This window comes from Schistocerca nitens, chromosome 6 (assembly GCF_023898315.1).
Source record: "Schistocerca nitens isolate TAMUIC-IGC-003100 chromosome 6, iqSchNite1.1, whole genome shotgun sequence".
Taxonomy (NCBI): Eukaryota; Metazoa; Arthropoda; class Insecta; order Orthoptera; family Acrididae; genus Schistocerca; species Schistocerca nitens.
In genome coordinates, this window is record NC_064619.1 from 240,525,738 (window position 1) to 240,546,395 (window position 20,658).

General features: G+C 40.6%; 1 protein-coding gene across 2 annotated transcripts in view; it reads right to left on the reverse strand.

Moving 5' to 3' along the window:
- Positions 1 to 20,658, reverse strand: part of LOC126262872 (DNA (cytosine-5)-methyltransferase 1-like) — a 257,340-nt gene that overhangs the window by 21,755 nt on the left and 214,927 nt on the right. For both annotated transcript variants that reach the window (XM_049959738.1, XM_049959737.1), the window contains exons 23-25: positions 17,381 to 17,492; positions 7,760 to 7,909; positions 7,509 to 7,675 (exon numbers count right to left, since the gene is read on the reverse strand). In XM_049959738.1, coding sequence (XP_049815695.1) covers positions 7,509 to 7,675; positions 7,760 to 7,909; positions 17,381 to 17,492 — 429 coding nt within the window. The remainder of the gene's footprint in view (positions 1 to 7,508; positions 7,676 to 7,759; positions 7,910 to 17,380; positions 17,493 to 20,658) is intronic.

The following is a 20,658-nucleotide window of genomic DNA, read 5'->3' on the forward strand; positions in this document are numbered from 1 at the left end:
TACAAATGTCTGCTTGTGTCTGTATGTGCGGATGGATGTGTGTGTGCGCGCGCGCGCGATTGTATACCTGTCCTTTTTTCCCCCTAAGGTAAGTCTTTCCGCTCCCGGGATTCGAATGACTCCTTACCCTCTCCCTTAAAACCCACATCCTTTCGTCTTTCCCTCTCCTTCCCTCTTTCCTGATGAGGCAACAGTTTGTTGCGAAAGCTTAAATTTCGTGTGTATGTTTGTGTGTCTATCCACCTGCCAGCACTTTCGTTCGGTAAGTCACATCATCTGTGTTTTTTATTTGTATTATTTTCCTAATTTCTAATTTCTTCTTCATCTATATTCACACTGTATGTTACATCATCCCTCTCTCTTAACACCACTTCACTGCAGTTTTTACAGTGTTCACTGAAGTACTCCTTTCATCTTTTACTCTCCCTGATGCCTTTTTCTTCATCTTTCCTTTCGCCCTCTTGAATCAAACAAGTCTCTCGCTTTATATCACATACTACTAATGACTTCACACACCCAACCAAGGTGTCATATGTCACATGCTCCAGAAAGTTCTTAAAAGTTACCACACTATGTTCAAAATTCGCGCAGTACACACAAACAGACATCTCTAGGTTGCTGTGGAACTACCCACTTAGGTCGCAGTGCATACAATTTTGATCTTCCAATATGTGAAGTTTTATAGTTGCTATTACAAATTGCAAAAGTTTCTTTAATACTGCGACTCATGTACCTCTTCACTTCCAAAACTTTTTTATCTACAACTGTTACAGTTATAGTGTCTTTTTTGTTGGCAATCTGGCGAGAACAGCCCCATTTATCTTCCAGATAAAATGACTGCACTATTTGAACTTTAGCTGCTTCTACAGCATGACCATAATAGGGATCTGGTCTTCCAAAGACTCCTTTCTCAGACCTCACATTTCTTGACTTTTCTACCATGTACTTTGATACTGACGATTTTCTTTGAAAATAGTCTCTGGAATAATAGTTAAAACTTGCACCTCTTCACTGTAGGATGCACAATATTCAATAGCTGAATTGATATTTGTGAAAAATTCCTGGCAAGAGGTGAAAGAGTGCTTTGGTTCATTTTCTTCTGAAGATGGAATTTCTACTTTGAAGAGTGTGGTCAGTTTTGCTGTAGTGTATTCATCCATAGCTTTAGTAATTTCTCTGCACTTTCTTGATGCATAGAGCTAATGACTCTACTTCATTGGCCACAGTTTCTTAACAGGACTAACACCTACCTCTGTAGTTGACTGATTCAGGGTATTTAATTCTTCCTCTACTGATGTAAAATCCACATCATCTGCACCATGGGAGGCTTCGCCTTGTTCAGATACTATCACTGTTGTTATTCTGTCAAAACACTTACAACACAAAAAGTCGTCATTGGAAACATTTTCACTTTGAAACAGAGTCTTCAAATGAGAACACTTATTCCCAACCTGAACAAAGTCCCCCCCCCCCCTATCATACATAACTCTTTTATGGATATGCAAATAGCCAGCACACTTCACTCTCCTGTGGCCCCAGTCAGAAGGTATTTCAAATACAGCAGAGTCCCACTAATCCAAACCCCGGTAATCCGAATGCTTGGCTAATCCGAGCATGAAAAATGTTAGTCTATGTATGGAAAACTGTGCAGTAAACTGCTGTACACACACATTATTTTAATTTACACAGTACAGTAAACATGTATTAGAAAAATTGGCAAGAAAACATTAGGTTTAAACAATGCATAACGATGAAAGGAAAGCTTTCTAACTTACATCTACATCTATACTCCGCGAGCCACCTTACGGTGTGTGGCGGAGGGTACTTATTGTACCACTATCTGATCCCCCCTTCCCTGTTCCATTCACGAATTGTGCGTGGGAAGAACGACTGCTTGTAAGTCTCCGTATTTGCTCTAATTTCTCGGATCTTTTCGTTGTGATCATTACGCGAGATATATGTGGGCGGTAGTAATATGTTGCCCATCTCTTCCCGGAATGTGCTCTCTCGTAATTTCGATAATAAACCTCTCCGTATTGCGTAACGCCTTTCTTGAAGTGTCTGCCACTGGAGCTTGTTCAGCATCTCCGTAACGCTCTCGCGCTGACTAAATGTCCCCATGACGAATCGCGCTGCTTTTCGCTGGATCATGTCTATCTCTTCTATTAATCCAACCTGGTAAGGGTCCCATACTGATGAGCAATACTCAAGAATCGGACGAACAAGCGTTTTGTAAGCTACTTCTTTCGTCGATGAGTCACATTTTCTTAGAATTCTTCCTATGAATCTCAACCTGGCGCCTGCTTTTCCCACTATTTGTTTTATGTGATCATTCCACTTCAGATCACTCCGGATAGTAACTCCTAAGTATTTTACGGTCGTTACCGCTTCCAATGATTTACCACCTATGGCATAATCGTACTGGAATGGATTTCTGCCCCTATGTATGCGCATTATATTACATTTATCTACATTTAGGGAAAGCTGCCAGCTGTCGCACCATTCATTAATCCTCTGCAGGTCTTCCTGGAGTACGTACGAGTCTTCTGATGTTGCTACTTTCTTGTAGACAACCGTGTCATCTGCAAATAGCCTCACGGAGCTACCGATGTTGTCAACTAAGTCATTTATGTATATTGTAAACAATAAAGGTCCTATCACGCTTCCTTGCGGTACTCCCGAAATTACCTCTACATCTGCAGATTTTGAACCGTTAAGAATGACATGTTGTGTTCTTTCTTCTAGGAAATCCTGAATCCAATCACAAACCTGGTCCGATATTCCGTAAGCACGTATTTTTTTCACTAAACGTAAGTGCGGAACCGTATTACTTACTAAACTACAGCGGACATTTTATCCATACTTTTTAGATGACAAAAACAGTCATTGTTTTTCGGCGTAATGAAGACAGTCTTTTATATGTTGCATAGTTGCGCCATCGTCTCATAAACATCAAAATCAGCAGGTGTAGCAGTGGGCAGTTGCTCCAAATACTGTAGCACGAGATCAAGGGCTTCTGCTGTGTCACTGGTGGCACCAGCTCTACTTTGTTGCTTTCAGGTCCATTGTCACTTCCGTCGCAGCCGTCCACTTCTTCCTGGTCTCGAGTCACAGCAGCAACTAAATCAGCGTTAGTAAGGTTCTCCATACACGCCCTATCCACTGCTATCCACTCGTCTATGTCTCCTTCACTACCTTCCTGTATCATTTGTAGTAGATTTTCCTCTTCATTTTCCACTAGGTTGTCCTGAAATTCAAGAGATGTCCACAGTTTTCTAATTCAAGAGATGTCCACAGTTTTCTCCATAATTTTCTCAGAGTATTTTCTGAAATATTCTGCCATGCCTCAGCGGCCCAATAAACAACATCCTTCACAATGGTCCTTTTTAATTTGTCCACTAAAGGAATGCTATCATCTTGGATCAGATTTCTTAAAAGCTGTTGTCTGTAAATCAGTTTTAATGTTTGCAGTATGCCATCGTCCATCGGTTGTAGAAGTGGTGTGACATTCGGCAGCAAAAACTTCACCGCAATTTCTCCATCACATAATTCCTCAGTGGCACGTTATCAATCAAAAGGACTGCATGGGGAGACAAATGATTTTCCTTAGAAAACTGTTGAACAGAGGGAACAAACTGACGCGAATCCTTTCTTTGAACAGCTTACCATCCATCCAGGCTTTTTCCTGGTTGCGATAATATACGGGCAGGGACTTCATGTTGCAGTTTGGGCCAAGCAGATTTGCCGATCAGCATTAAAGGCAACTTGTAATTACCAGCAGCATTGCTGCACGCTAATAAAGTCACACGATCTTTGCACGTTTTAAAACCAGGAGGAGGCTTTTTGTTTGCAATGCCCTAAAATTAAGGCCAGTCTCATCAGCGTTATGAATTTGTTGGGGATAACACTTTCCCTCTTTTATCATTTTTTCTAACTCACCCAAGTATTCCTTCACTGCATCATGGTCAGAAGAAAGCTTCTCTCCAGTAATTATTAGCTGAGGGCTTCCATGACTTTTTTGAATCTGTCCAACCAACCCAGTCTCGCACTAAAAGACTCACCACCATTCATTAACTTGTTCAGGTAAACAGCCTTCTCCTGAAGCAGTGCTCCACTCAACTGAGGTCCCCTTTCTCTTTCCTGCATAAACCAAAGGAAAAGAGTTTCATCCACTTTATCGTACTGGGTTTCAAAGACTGCCGAATTTCGAGTGTTTTTCCCCGAAGATGTTGCGCAGGACTGTTCAAGGTTCACTCAGTTCTTCTTCCAATCACAAATGGTTGCTTTACCAGCACCCAGTTCCGTTGTCAGTTTAGATACATTCTCACCATTGTCTATCCACTTCAAAGCATTCAGTTTTTATTTGAGAGTTAACGTTGTTTGTTTTCGTTTACTCATGACTAAAATACGCACACCACTACACCTGAACAAATACAATACAACTGTTACAGGTGCCAGCAATCGGTAACTAACACAACCAAGCACTTTGCGAGCCAACTGGCAGAGCACTGACCTCAGACATTACAAAGCTCTCAACAATGCACAACAACAAGGGCAGGAAGTGAGAGTGAGCGGTTGTTCCTACACTTGTTCCCATTTGTTACCATGGTGTATCTACTTATCTGCTTGGTATACTTCATTCTAGAAACTAGTCACCGTAATTCCAGCTAATCCGAACAAATCGGTAATCCGAACAAGGTCCGGTCCCAATTAGTTCGGGTGAACGGGACTCTACTGTAGTCCTCACAAAATATGCTGCGATCAACTGGCAAATTCCTCAAGAAAACACAGAACTCACTGGATGGTCTCAGATTTCTTAGAAGCCTCTTCAATAAACAAATTGGCACGGAACAATACAGAAACCTGCAATGAACAATTGCGACAAAGAAACTGACATGAAACTACAACAAAGTTTAAGAAATAACTGCAACAAAGAAAGTGAAAAGAAATAACTGCAACACAGACAATAGAAATAAACATTGTAACACAGAAATTAGTAAGAAACAACTTCAGTGAAGACATACATTGCCCTTGAAAGTTTAAAAAAGTGATTTTTTAAAATAAAACCTGTCCAACTTAAAAGCGGAAGCTCTCCCTTACAGAGAATATAGTACTACATGGTACTAATCAACAGAAAAAAATCAAACTTTTCTGGATTGGAAATTTTGGAAAAAGAAATCTGTAAATTATCAAAACAAATTCAAAATGTGACAGTAAAGGAAATTTGACAGATATGTCCAAACGCAGGATTCCATTGTAATCATAAAGCAATTACCTTTCAAATAAAAAAAACTCTAACAAAATATCTAGAATTGTTACAGAGATACAGCATTTTAAAAAATTTTCCAAAATTTGCATCTTCAAAATTGTGTTCGCAGTGTCATCTTTGGTGGCCTCTACACCGGGGCAGGAATTTTTTTGGAGAAAACAAAAAAATACGTGTTTCTTACTTACCCCTGAATTTTAAGATATGCTAAATTCAATAACATCCGAGGATATGAAGGTAACCCCCTGCCTGAAGTGATACAAATTATGCCTGTGGCTGGAGTACTGATAGTTTTTGCATCATCTGTAGTGATGAAATCACCACCATAAAAAAGGATGTCATATATATTCATATTTTTCTACTGATTAATGAAACTGAAGGTCATTGAAATAGCCAAAGATAGCTCCTCACATTTACATCAAATAAATGTTGGGAAAAAATGCTTAATGTGACCATTTAATATGCTATCTTCATTTAATGAATTTGTCAGCACACCATACGAGAGCTGTTCAAAAAGTAAGGTGACTTTTCAAATTGCGTGGGCAACGTACATTCGATTATCGATCTTAATTTTTGTTATGTTAGTACACATGTTCACAGTGGCATACGGTGAGTCTGCTCTAAGGGGGAGAGGGGGGGGGGATTTTTTTAGAAGTGGTACAAGCTCTTCCAAGATGGCCGAGAAGATGCCAATGACGAACCTCGCTTTGGACGCCCCAGCACATCAACAACAGATAATAACATGAAACCTGTGAAGAAAACTGTTTTGGAAAATCGACAAATTACTGTAAGAGAAGTTGCAGAGGATGTTGGCATATTGGTCGGTTCATGTCAAGCAATTTTTTCAAGTGTTTTGGGCATGAGAAGTGTGTCAGTGAAGTTTGTTCCAAAACTTCTCGAAAAACTGGCACACGAGCGTTGCTCAGGCGCTCTTTAATGACGTCAATGATGATTCTGATTTGCTCAAAAGGGTCATAACTGGTGATGAAATATGGGTTTACGGTAATGACGACGAAACCAAAGCCCAATGGAGGCATCCCAGAGAGCCAAGGCCGAAAAAAGGACATGAAGTTCGACCGAATGTCACAGTTTTGCTCACTCTTTTTTTTATTTATTTATTATTATCATTATTTTATCCCCAAGTTACTGTGGCTTAGTGCATCATGAATTTTTTAATCAAGGTCATATGGTCAAAAAGGAGTATTACATTGACGGTATGCACAGTTTGCAAGAAGCTATACGCAAAAGAAGCCCGGAATTATGGAAAAACAATTAATGGCTTTTGTATCATGACAACGCTCCTGCTCATTCGTCGTTGCTTGTGACAGATTTTTTGGCCAAAAACAACACGACAATCATGCCTCAGCCACCGCATTCACTGGATTTGGCCACCTGAGACTTTTTCCTGTTCCCAAAACTGAAGAGACCTGTGAAAGGATGGGAGATTTTCAACAACTGAAGAAATAAAAAAACTGCATCGCTGGAAGTACTCAACGTTCTACCAAAAAGTGCTTATGAGAAGGGCTTTGATGATTGTAAGAAGCGTTGGCACAAGCGTATTTTATCTGAGAAGGATTACTTTGAAGATGACAACGTGAATATTGATGAATAAATAAATATTTTTTCATAAAAACATGAAGTCACCCCAGTTTTTCAACACACCTCCCATAATAAATGCTTCAATTCAAGTGTGATCAGTTGTTTCAACATTCGCCCCTTTATAAAGACTTTCGTCTTCACTGTTTGTACCAGTTAATCAGATATAATGTCATACATTAATTATTTGCTAGTAATGACACGTGACTATGTAATGCAGGCAGAAATTCAGCAGGCACAATATACATCTCTCTCTCTCTCTCTCTCTCTCTCTCTCTCTCGTGTCAATGACTCAATGATTCTACTATTCGGTGAGTGGCCTCCTCTATTTGTAAATTATTAAATAGTAACTTTCAGTTTCACACAGTGAAGTTGCTGTTTCCTTCTCCAACTCCCTTTCTACTATAATAATAATAATAATAATAATAACACCCTTTTCAAAACCGCTACTTTAAGTTTATTATTGAACACAAAAAAATATATTTCACAATATGCTTCTCTGCTAAGATTAGTCAAACAAGATAATTCTGATCTGTGTTACTACAAGTTACGCAATTACAACAAAATCTGTGTTTCAGAAGGCTTTATAACCGCATTCAATGGTAATTCATAAACTATGGCCAGATTTATCTGAACATCAACTTACAGTTTTTTAGTGTAACTGCCATCACTTAGACGAACAACAATGTTTGGTAAATCTCTCCAATCAGATCCAACACCTGTAGGAATGTTCGCAATACGAGCTTCAATTATAGGTGCCATTTCTTTGCAGATGTGGTCACGAAGTATTGGCTGGTACTGGTTGCCACGAACCTGCACATGATTAAGACAACAAGATTTTGTTAAATTTAATTCATTTTACGCTTTGTTTTTTCATATCCATTCATCAGTACATACCAGTCGCTGAAAATGTGTTAATGGCTCTCCCCCGTAAGACATCTCTTCTTTCTTGTGACCATTACGAATTTCTGGCAGATCGGACATAGAATCCCTTACTGTTATAGTACGCCTTGGTGCCGAATCCACCCATTTGCAGTTAGAAGTAAACTGTAAAAGAAGAAGGGTCAACTTCGAAAACCTGAGGGGCCCCTTCTTATGTTTGTGAACAGGCTTACAAATACTCACTAATCAGTTATATTATACCAACAGTAAGCTGTGACTTAAACATCGTTAAATATTCACCAAGTCACATAGATTACAATTCAGGAAAACAATACATACTGGAGTGACTACACTTCTGTGTTGCATAATTTCCAATTTTTTAGCATCTTGTCATCAGATTCTTTGCTTACTTTGTTTTCCCATGGGTTTACATCGACTGTTGAAGTTATTTGCAGAAATTGGGGACTATCTTTCCAAATTAATTTAATACATAGGATCCTGACTGTTTTCTGAGACATATTATACCAGCATCTCAGTTCTTACAATTGTATTTAAATTCAAAGATTCTCAAAGTGATAAACTGGGAGAAAGTAAGTGAGGGAGTTTTCCAGTCCACTGCACTCAGCACTAATTTTTGTTTATGAAGAAACTGTTAATAACAGTTTGGAATTTGGAAGATGTGTCAATTTTTAAGGCAGGAAAACTTTTTGCCCTTATTTCACCTCTGCATTTGACACAAAAGTGTCCTTCAATGTTATAACAATTACATTGATAATAACAGACAATGTCTGCTTTCATACTGAGCATCAGTTCTTGCTGCTTGAAATTTGGAGGGTTTTTGTCATACACTGTCAGCACAAGTGTTGCATAGTTTTCATTGAAAAAGTGTGTTATAATTGAAACTTCCTGGCAGATTAAAACTGTGTGCCGGACTGAGATTCGAACTTGGGACCTTTGCCTTTTGCAGGAAAGTGCTCTACCATCTGAGCTACCAAAGCACAACTCACGACCTGTCCTCACAGCTTTACTTCCGCCGGCACCTCATCTCCTACCTTCCAAACTTCACAGAATCTCTCTTGCGAAACTTGCAGAACTAGCAACTGTTATAATTGTCAAATTGACTCACTGAATCATAGTGAGAGATCACAACTATGATTCATGGGAAATTTCAATGAAAACAAATTCAAGAACATAGGTGCCTAAAATTTCTCTTACGGTCTACCAGGTGACTGCCCCGTACGAATGGACTAGATATAATATCTCTAGTGGAATGAGATGTGTGAGACAGTACTACACTACAGATCCAACAATGTAACACAGAGCACTGCAGTGAAACCGTTTCTGAAATATTTAAGAAACATAGAAAGCTCACAGATAAAATCCTCATAAATTGTAACATCAATATTGTGCAGATGTAAGAGTAAATTGCTGCTTGAGGAACATTTTTCATGTTGCTGAAATTGCTTTGTCTTGTTGTAATGTGGAAGCAGTTTCTTTTGGTTGGTTTAAGGATTACAGGGATCAAACTATTAGTTATTAGTCCTTCCTACCTGGAACAGGCATGTCAATGAAACTACACCCCAAAGTAGAGCCTAGTATGCAAAACCCGAGGAAAGAAAACCCCAAAGTCTAGTGAATGCCAACAAAGCCTAGAAAAGGGAAAAGGAATAAGAAAAGGGGGAAAAGAAGAAAGGCAGACAAGATGCCCCATTCAGCGAGCAGCCAGAGGCCCACAATGGCAGAAACTGTCATGAGGGACATATACCCCCCTCCCCTGGCACTCAACAATACACAGTAAAGACTAGCAAATTAGACAGTGTGAAAGTAGTACAGGAAAACAGAGAAAGAACACAAAGTCAGGCAGAACATACAAGAAAGGGAGGAAGAGGAAAAGATCAGGTAGGGTGAGGACTGGGGCAGGCCACGAAGCCCAGGTAGCTGGTCAGGGTAGAAGAAGCAACAGGGCATCCTGCCAATCCCTCAATGGGCTGACAAGGCTGAGGCGCACTCCCTTAGAGAGAGTGTATACATGTATACAACGTCGGCTAGCCACCGATAAGTGTCTAAGCATTTGTTTGTGCACCCAGTCCGGTCACGGAGCCATGCTGAGGCAGAGAGCAAGGGTGCTGGTAAGTTTCCACTCACTGAGCGGTGCATTGTAAAACTCCAGACGACGGGGAATGGAAGTCGTTCCAGATGGTGTTTGAGAAGATGGAATGCGGGCGAACAGTGGGCACACACTGAGGCCTGGGTGAAATGCCAAGCAAAATGCTCAGCAACAGAGACCAGGCTGGTAAGGATAATATCATTCAAGGAAATTCCCGGGATACCAGTAGGAGGACAGCGGCCAAAAATGAGCCTATCTTTGCCCATAGCTGCAAAGAGGGAGTATGCTGCCACATGGCAGTGACACATCGTTCCCAACAAATCTGTTTCTGGCATTTAATTAGGTAATGGGCCCGGGCACGAAGCTGTTTAAAGACCAGGAGGATGTCGAAAGATGGTTACCATTAGTAGCTTTGGAGGGCACGATGACAGTCTGATAGCCACAGCAATTTGGTGTCCAAAAGGGACAGTGTTCCATGGGGCAGATCCAGAGGAAGAGGGAATCGCTGAAGGAGATGCCGAAAGGATAGGAGAATGACACGGGAGAGTAGCAGTTGCTGTCATGCACCACCTAGAAAAATTTTATTCGCAATACTTACAAACCCAAGGAGAATGTTGCGATGACAGACAGGCCAAAACAAATGTTCCATTGAACCATTAAACATACATAACTGGCCAGTCACTCAAGGACGTACAAAAGGATTATATCGATTACTTTTTTTAATCAGAAGGGGAAGTAGAAATTCAATACCAGTGTCTCCTATTTATTACATTCCGTAACACAAGTCTGATGCCCAAAATCCAAGATAGGAGGGAGCAAACCCTCTATTACAAAAAAATGTTGCCGTACAAGGTACATCTACATCCAAACTCCGCAAGCCACCTGACGGTGTAGTTGGCTTACACGCTAACGTCTACAGCATATGAAATATGAGCAATATAAAATGAACCATGGACCTTGCCGTTGGTGGGGAGGCTTGCGTGCCTCAGCGATACAGATGGCCGTACCGTAGGTGCAACCACAACGGAGGGGTATCTGTTGAGAGGCCAGACAAACATGTGGTTCCTGAAGAGGGGCAGCAGCCTTTTCAGTAGTTGCAGGGGCAACCGTCTGGATGATTGACTGATCTGGCCTTGTAACATTAACCAAAACGGCCTTGCTGTGCTGGTACTGCGAACGGCTGAAAGCAAGGGGAAACTACAGCCGTAATTTTTCCCGAGGACATGCAGCTTTACTGTATGATTAAATGATGATGGCGTCCTCTTGGGTAAAATATTCCGGAGGTAAAATAGTCCCCCATTCGGATCTCCGGGCGGGGACTACTCAAGAGGACGTCGTTATCAGGAGAAAGAAAACTGGCATTCTACGGATCGGAGCGTGGAATGTCAGATCCCTTAATCGGGCAGGCAGGTTAGAAAATTTAAAAACGGAAATGGATAGGTTAAAGTTATATATAGTGGGAATTAGTGAAGTTTGGTGGCAGGAGGAAAAAAGACTTTTGGTCAGGTGAATACAGGGTTATAAATAAAAGATCAAATAGAGGTAATGCAGGAGTAGGTTTAATAATGAATAAAAAAAAATAGGAGTGCGGGTTAGATACTACAAACAGCATAGTGAACGCATTATTGTGGCCAAGGTAGACACAAACCCCATGCCTACTACAGTAGTACAAGTTTATATGCCAACTAGCTCTGCAGATGATGAAGAAATTGATGAAATGTATGATGAGATAAAAGAAATTATTCAGGTAGTGAAGGGAGACGAAAATTTAATAGTCATGGGTGACTGGAATTCGTCAGTAGGAAAAGGGAGAGAAGGAAACATAGTAGGTGAATATGGATTGGTGGGAAGAAATGAAAGAGGAATCCGCCTTGTAGAATTTTGCACAGAGCATAACTTAATCATAGCTAACACTTGGTTCAAGAATCATAAAAGAAGGTTGTATACCTGGAAGAATCCTGGAGATACTAAAAGGTATCAGATAGATTATATAATGGTAAGACAGAGATTTAGGAACCAGGTTTTAAATTGTAAGACATTTCCAGGGGCAGATGTGGATTCTGACCACAATCTATTGGTTATGAACTGCAGATTGAAACTGAAGAAACTGCAAAAAGGTGGTAATTTAAGGAGATGGGACCTGGATAAACTGAAAGAACCAGAGGTTGTAGAGAGTTTCAGGGAGACCATAAGGGAACAATTCACAGGAATGGGGGAAAGAAATACATTAGAAGAAGAATGGGTAACTCTGAGGGATGAAGTAGTGAAGGCAGCAGAGGATCAAGTAGGTAAAAAGACGAGGGCTGGTAGAAATCCTTGGGTAACAGAAGAAATATTGAATTTAATTGATGAAAGGAGAAAATATAAAAATGCAGTAAATGAAGCAGGCAAAAAAGAATACAAACGTCTCAAAAATGAGATTGACAGGAAGTGCAAAATGGCTAAGCAGGGATGGCTAGAGGACAAATGTAAGGATGTAGAGGCTTGTCTCACTAGGGGTAAGATAGATACTGCCTACAGGAAAATTAAAGAGACCTTTGGAGAGAAGAGAACCACTTGTATGAATATCAAGAGCTCAGATGGAAACCCAGTTCTAAGCAAAGAAGGGAAGGCAGAAAGGTGGAAGGAGTATATAGAGGGTTTATACAAGGGCGATGTACTTGAGGACAATATTATAGAAATGGAAGAGGATGTAGATGAAGATGAAATGGGAGATAAGATACTGCGTGAAGAGTTTGACAGAGCACTGAAAGACCTGAGTTGAAACAAGGCCCCGGGAGTAGACAACATTCCATTAGAACTACTGATGGCCTTGGGAGAGCCAGTCATGACAAAACTCTACCATCTGGTGAGCAAGATGTATGAGACAGGCGAAATACCCACAGACTTCAAGAAGAATATAATAATTCCAATCTCAAAGAAAGCAGGTGTTGACAGATGTGAAAATTACCGAACCATCAGTTTAATAAGTCACAGCTGCAAAATACTAACACGAATTCTTTACAGACGAATGGAAAAACTGGTAGAAGCGGACCTCGGGGAAGATCAGTTTGGATTCCGTAGAAATGTTGGAACACGTGAGGCAATACTAACCTTACGACTTATCTTGGAAGAAAGATTAAGAAAAGGCAAACCTACCTTTCTAGCATTTGTAGACTTAGAGAAAGATTTTGACAACGTTAACTGGAATATTCTTTTTCAAATTCTGAAGGTGGCAGGGGTAAAATACAGGGAGCGAAAGGCTATTTCCAATTTGTACAGAAACCAGATGGCAGTTATAAGAGTCAAGGGGCATGAAAGGGAAGCAGTGGTTGGGAAAGGAGTGAGACAGGGTTGTAGCTTCTCCCCGATGTTATTCAATCTGTATATTGAGCAAGCAGTAAAGGAAATAAAAGAAAAATTCGGAGTAGGTATTAAAATTCATGAAGAAGTAAAAACTTTGAGGTTCGCTGATGATATTGTAATTCTGTCAGAGACAGCAAAGGACTTGGAAGAGCAGTTGAACGGAATGGACAGTGTCTTGAAAGGAGGATATAAGATGAACATCAACAAAAGCAAAGCGAGGATAATGGAATGTAGTCAAATTAAATCGGGTGATGCTGTGGGGATTAGATTAGGAAATGAGACACTTAAAGTAGTAAAGGAGTTTTGCTATTTAGGGAGTAAAATAACTGATGATGGTCGAAGTAGAGAGGATATAAAATGTAGACTGGCAATGGCAAGGAAAGTGTTTCTGAAGAAGAGAAATTTGTTAACATCTAGTATAGATTTAAGTGTCAGGAAGTCGTTTCTGAAAGTATTTGTATGGAGTGTAGCCATGTATGGAAGTGAAACATGGACGATAACCAGTTTGGACAAGAAGAGAATAGAAACTTTCGAAATGTGGTGCTACAGAAGAATGCTGAAGATAAGGTGGGTAGATCACGTTACTAATGAGGTGGTATTGAATAGGATTGGGGAGAAGAGAAGTTTGTGGCACAACTTGACTAGAAGAAGGGATAGGTTGGTAGGACATGTTTTGAGGCATCAAGGGATCACAAATTTAGGATTGGAGGGCAGTGTGGAGGGTAAAAATCGTAGAGGGAGACCAAGAGATCAATACACTAAGCAGATTCAGAACGATGTAGGTTGCAGTAGGTACTTAGAGATGAAGAAGCTTGCACAGGATAGAGTAGCATGGAGAGCTGCATCAAACCAGTCTCAGGACTGAAGACCACAACAACAACAAAATGAAACAAGTAACAAACATTTATTAAAAAATGTATACAGAATACTCAGCTACAAGTGATGAATGTTGCATGGCTCTGTAGAAGAAGTCTTACATTCTAATCTAACCTAGCACAGTGAAACAGAACTATCTAATCTTAATTAAGTTCAGCCTGGATGGATGTATCTAACAGTACCGAGTTCTAGCTTTGAATAACAATATCACTTAAGACACTCAGCAGTTACTGTCCAAAAATCACTTGTTTATAACAGCTGGCTATACCGGCAGTAACTGATGATCCGCACCAGCAGGAACAGTAGTTGCGGAATTGCGACAAGAACTGCAACTGCTGGCAACCGGGAATGGAAAAGCGTTGTTGTGCATCCACATTTATTCACGAAGGGCAGAACAATCTCACCTATGTCACCTTGCAGCAGAAAGCAGTTCTTGGTGTCAGTGCCCTCTTTGGCAACTGACACTACTACAGTTGAACGGAATGGACACTTCAGACTGTCTTGTGGCAGAAGCATAAATTTATTCCAGTTTATGAGCAACACCTATTTGGGATAGATTCAAATAGAGGCATCTGGCGTGGAGAGTGCCTACTTGATGTTGCCCTCTGGTGGTGTCGCTGTGTACCATGTGACTGCTCAAAGAAAAATTTAAACTGATTTTTACATACTACACTGTCTATAGTCATCACATTAATGTGACCAGCTGTCAAAAGTCTGAATGAAAACCTTTTTTTTTGCAGTGCAGACAGCTGAGAGACATGCAGGAAGAGAGTCAATGATGTTTTGGTAGGTACTGACAGGGATGTGGAGCCAGCTGACTCCAGTGCCACGGCCAGTTGCAATAGGTTTGTTGGTTAAGGATCTATTGCGCGTACAATCTCATCGAGGTGGTCTAACAGATTATCAACTGGGTCTAAATCCAGAGAGTTCGGTGGCCAGCAGGGTACAGTGAACTCAATCCTGGCGCTCACTGAACAACACAAACACTGCGAGCTGTATGACACGTTACATTGTCCTGCTGGTAGATGCCATCATGCTGAAGAGAAAAACGAAATGCACATACGAAAATACAGGATGGAATGATGACAACATTATGAAAATTGTAGTCAACATGCTCAGACACACACACACACACACACACACACACACACACACAAAGCGCGTGCACATGCATGTACACGATATCATTGTCTCTGGCCGCCGAGGCCAGACTGTGAGCAACTGTGCATGATAGGAGAAGCCAATCTGTGTGGTGGGGGTAAAGACAAGGCTGGGGCACAGGGAGGGAGGGAGAGAGCACAATAGCAGTGGGAACAGTAAAGAGCTACTTGTAGAAGCATGCACAGACAAGGTGGGGAGAGGTTAGGGCAGCTAGGTGTAATCAGGAGGTTAGAAGGACGGCAAGGAGAGGGAGTGGAAAAGGAGAGAAGTAGAAAGACTGTGGGACACCAATGCATCCACTATGGCTTCTATAATGATGAAATCACCTAGGGAATGCCAAGAAAACGTTCCCCAGACCATAATATTGTTCTCTCCTATGGCCTGGACCCTTCCAACGATTGTTACACAGTATTTGCCGTCAGACGTATCACATCACACGCCAACAGCCTTCCGTTCAACAGAGCATGAAGTGCGATTCATCTGAAAAGCCCACCTGTCGCCACTCAGTGAACATCCAGCTATGGTATTGGTGTGCAAATTCCGGCCTTTGTCGCCAATTAACAGCAATCAGCATAGTGCACGAAACAGGTGCCTGCTGTGGAGGCCCATACGCATCAATGTTCGCTGAATGGTTGTTTTTAAGACACTATTGTATCATCTGGGTAGCCAGTTGTTCAAAGTTGCATGACTATTCACCCATACACACCGCTGCAGCCATCATTTAGCTGTGTCATCTATGGCCCATGGCACACCACAATGCCTCGGATAGTGAAGTTTTTCCATGCACAGTATACTTTTACTATGGTGGCATGCAAACAGTTCACAAACTTAGCCATTTCAAAAATGCATACACCCTTGGCCTAAGGGCAATGATCATATCCTTTTGGATGTCAAATAAATAGCTCTGTCTCCTCATTACAGTAACAACTGCTGTATCCATCTGACACACTTTGGATACCCTCCACTGCTAGAGCTGCCAAACAGTCTGTGAGTGGTTATTGTACGTTGATGTTGAATATAGGCGATGGTCACATCAGTGTGACTGGACCATGTATTTGGAGAACATTAAGTTTATTTTGCTTACCAAATTATCCTCTGTTTCTTGGGCATGTAGGAGTGAAATACAAATTTTGTGGAGTCAAAATACTCCCCTCTACTTTTGTACGAATCCTCTTTTAAATTTCTTGGTTTTATAAATTTCTTAATCACCCTTATTTTGCAAACTGTGAGGTTTTTCTGTATTTCCGAATATCTGCCGCAATATTTTCAAATGTGTCCCACTCCTTTACATTATTTTGAAATCCACTTTTCATGTCCCACAACACAGGAAAAGCATTCCATTTCCAGAATAAATAACTCATTTTTTTCATTGGTTCACATGTACAATTCACCTTTCAACATTTACATTTTTGTACAGAACACACAAAACTTCTGGAAGTTTGAGGAAAGCTTGTAGCAAGCTTCAAGAAACTTTTTACACTAACTTGCAGAAGCTGCTTCTGGAGGTCAGTGAAACTTCTAAGTCCAATTACTGGGGGGGAAGGGGTTTCATATCAAGGAACTTGCACAAACAGTTCCTACACGTGACTTGCAGAAGTTGACTTTCTAGTGAACACATGCCTTTAGGAATTATTTTCTTCAAATGCTCAAAGAATAAAGATGCCTTCAACTTATAAATGAGCACATGTTATGACTACTGCAATTAACTCTGTTAAATACCAACAGAGTGGAGATAAATACCTGGACACCATATGGTTCTTTTCATAACAACAAAGTTTTCGTCATTTTCGAAAGAAATAGGTATCATGTTTCACACTATTTCTTTGAAAGAAATTAATAATTGTTAATTAAATGTCAAGAACTTTTTCGTTAATACAGATAATTACTACATCCTGTCCTGCAGACACAGCAACACTTCATTAAACAGGTAAAGAAAAAGTTACTCCAAATTAGTTTGGGCTTTTTGATGGAAGATCTGGCAAACTTCAATGGATGGAGGGCACAAGTACCTGCCATAATGGTTTTGAATAAAAGAACATGTATGTGACACTGTAGACGAAGTACTTTGTGTGACCATACTTTTTCATATACTAATATTAAGGAACAAATAATCTATGTCTCTCTTTAAGAGAAATAGAATGACTTACTTTATTCTCATCAACTACCACAGATAGCTGACAGGCTCGTGGGCTGAACACATGAGTAGGTTCAGGAAAATTAGGCAGAACTTCGCCTGGAGCAGCAGCCAATATTATAGCTCTGGAAAATAACAGAATAAAATATATGACAATGTGCTTCTGAGCCATACTGCTGTCTGCATGTTTTTATATTGGTCTGCAGTAAAAATCTGAAATGCCTATATCCATCTCAGTTCGACATTTAGTGCTTAATTTTCATAGCTTCCACATTGAATGTATGTGGTATTTCATTATTAGAACTTCACCGCTCAAAGTACACAAAGAAAAGGAGGAAAATGAATGGCCCACTAAGCATGAACAACATTGTAATTTTAAAAAAAATTGTAAGAAAACTAGGGTTATGTACTTTGGCTTTCTTGATTCAAGCAGTATATATCAGGTAAAACAGCATTTTGCGTATTTTGTAGCACAACTGCTTATTTTATTAGACAATTAATTACTTTATCTTCGGAAAAAAGGCACTATTTCAATTTTCTGTGCAGTCAAGAGGATTCTAGTGTTTAAACATGCTGGTTTTTCTGCGGTACTTATTGCAGAGAAAGAAAACTTACTTTGAGTAAATACAATAAATTAGGTTGAATTACAGTGTTCATTGCAATATGAAAAATTTACCACTGCTCCTGTTGCAATTACATAAACATGTACACTCAGCATTACATTCTCAGCCATAATTCAATGGATTTTGCCACACACACTTACAAATCCACTGTTAATTTGGTAGTTGCCAACACAAATTCAATTTTTCAGCTGAGCTATACATGTCAAGTAAGTTTACCTTTTGGAGCTTTTGATTGGCCGAAGTTCATCATACAAGACAGAGAAAACTGAAATGTTAGTTGGTGGCATATTTCTTTAGGGAATGTCTCTCAGCTTCTTTAATGCTTTGATAAATCCACAGCAACAGGATGTTATAACTTTTTCTTCACCTAAGAACATCAGGTGAAATTTATAGTCAGACTACTCAGTTGCTTTAGAATTACCGTCTAAGCAACCCTTACCCTAGTGAACTAAAAACCTTGAAATCTGGTTCCATCTTCCAAACAAGTTTGGCACTGGCAATGAGTGAAAGCCAATCATCTGGGTGAAGTGCATCAAAGGATTTTTTGTTCCTCTCCGGAAGCACAAGATCCTTATCATATGGTAGAAAATTGCCCACCAGACTTGTCTCCTGATGTACATCTAGATCTGTACTCTGCGAACCACCGTAAGGTACATGGCAGTGGGTACTTCCCATGGTACCAGTTATTAGGGTTTATTCTTGTGCCATTTAAGTGTGGAGCATGGGAATAAGGATTGTTTGAATCCCTCTGTGCATACAGTAATTATTCTGATCTTATCCTCACAATTTCTGTGTGAGTGACATGTAGGAGGTTATAGTATATCCCTAGAGAAATCAGTTAAACCGAGTTCTTGAAACATTGTTAATAGACTTTCTCAGGATAGTTTATGCCTGTCTCAAGGGTCTGCCATTTCAGTTCCCTCAGTATCTCTGTGACACACTCCCATGGATTAAACAAACCTGTGACCAATAAACCGAAGTCTACCACATGCTTTAGCCATGACTGAACCTATGCGATCATTCCATTTCATATTCCTACAGAGTTTTACATCCAGGTATTTGTTTGAGTTGGCCAATTCCAACAGTGACTCACTGATATTACAGTTATAGGATACTTTTTTTTTCATTTTGATGATGATTTGAGTTGAGGGGGCACTCAACATCATGGTCATCAGCACCCTGACGAAAAGTCAGCATGCAGATCTCATGGGTGGGGACAAAGGCTGTCCCCCCACATGCAGAACAGTTTATAATGCATTAATGTCTGCCATCCTTCCCCAATAGTTTACGGATGCGGCCTGATAGTTCCCAAAATTTCAACACTCTTGTAACACTGGTATCGATATCTGTGAGGATGTTGGACAGATCTCCAGCGAGATTGAGCCTGCCCTAATCTCACCAGTACACAGAACACACAGAGCCAATATGCTGAAGTGAAAGTACCACGCCACAAACTTCACTGAGTGGAGGAGGAAGCCATGTATGAAAGGGCTATGCCCAATGTGCAGTCTGGTAAGCAAAACCTCCTTTCAGTGGCAAGGCTGACATGAAGTCTGCCACGCCTCTGTGGTCAATTTGAGCGACTGCAGTTTGTTGTCTGTTGCCTGCCAACCATTCAGTCTCCAACTGATGCATGATGCATCAGTCAGAAAATGAGATAATGGCGTGCAACGGGATGGGATACTCATGGACAGCACTAGCCCAACATGCTTCCTTGGCAGCTTTATCAGCCTTGTCACTGCCCTGTATCCCAACGTGGCCAGGTAACCAGCAAAAAATCACCTCCTTGCAACGACACTGGAGCAGCTGTAAGGAGTCATGAATGAGCTGGATCAGCAGGTCTACCAGATACATTTGGTGAAGGGCCTGCAGTACACTAAAAGAGTCAGAATAGTCAAGAAACCTTGTTCGGTGATGTCTGTAAACGCTCTCCAGTGCCATCAGAATGCCATATAACTCTGCATCATAATTTGTAAGTTGTTCTGGAAGACGCACTTTAAAAATGCTATCAGGAAAAACAGCAGAACAACTGAGAGCATTCTCCTGTTGTGCTCCAGCTGTATAAATAACGATAAAATTGTGGTACATACTTAAAATAGATGAAAACAAAGTTGTAAAAACGAAATCTGGAGTACAAGTTTTCTTGCATTGTGTCAAGCTTAAAATCACTTTGGGCCTCTAAAGATGCCAAGGTGGCAGTGTGTTCCATCCCTGGGTGTGTATTTTGATGCTCGAGAGATCCAGATCCTTGAGACAGTCTGCAGCACATATACCACTCGTTTGGGGCCAATTACTGAACAGTCATTCAAAAGTGGGTTGGACCACTGAACTAAATGCCAATGACTGAGGTGAAGCAAGCCAAAAGCATACTTCGCCCAATCCAGAGTGGTAGTTCACCAGCCTCTGCACAAAAACTTGGAATTGGGCTGGACCGAAAGGCTCCAGTCAATATACGAATGCTCTCATGGTGGACAGCTTCCAACATCCTCAGGTAGGAAGGATGGGCCAATCCGTAGACCATGTTGCCATAATCTAAGCGGGATTGAACAAATGCCACATAAAACTGCAAGAGGCAGGACCTGTCAGCTCCCCATGTTTTTTTGCCAAGGCATTTCAAAATATTCAATAACTGGAAGCCCTTTGCTCATAGATCTTTCAGGTTTGGGAG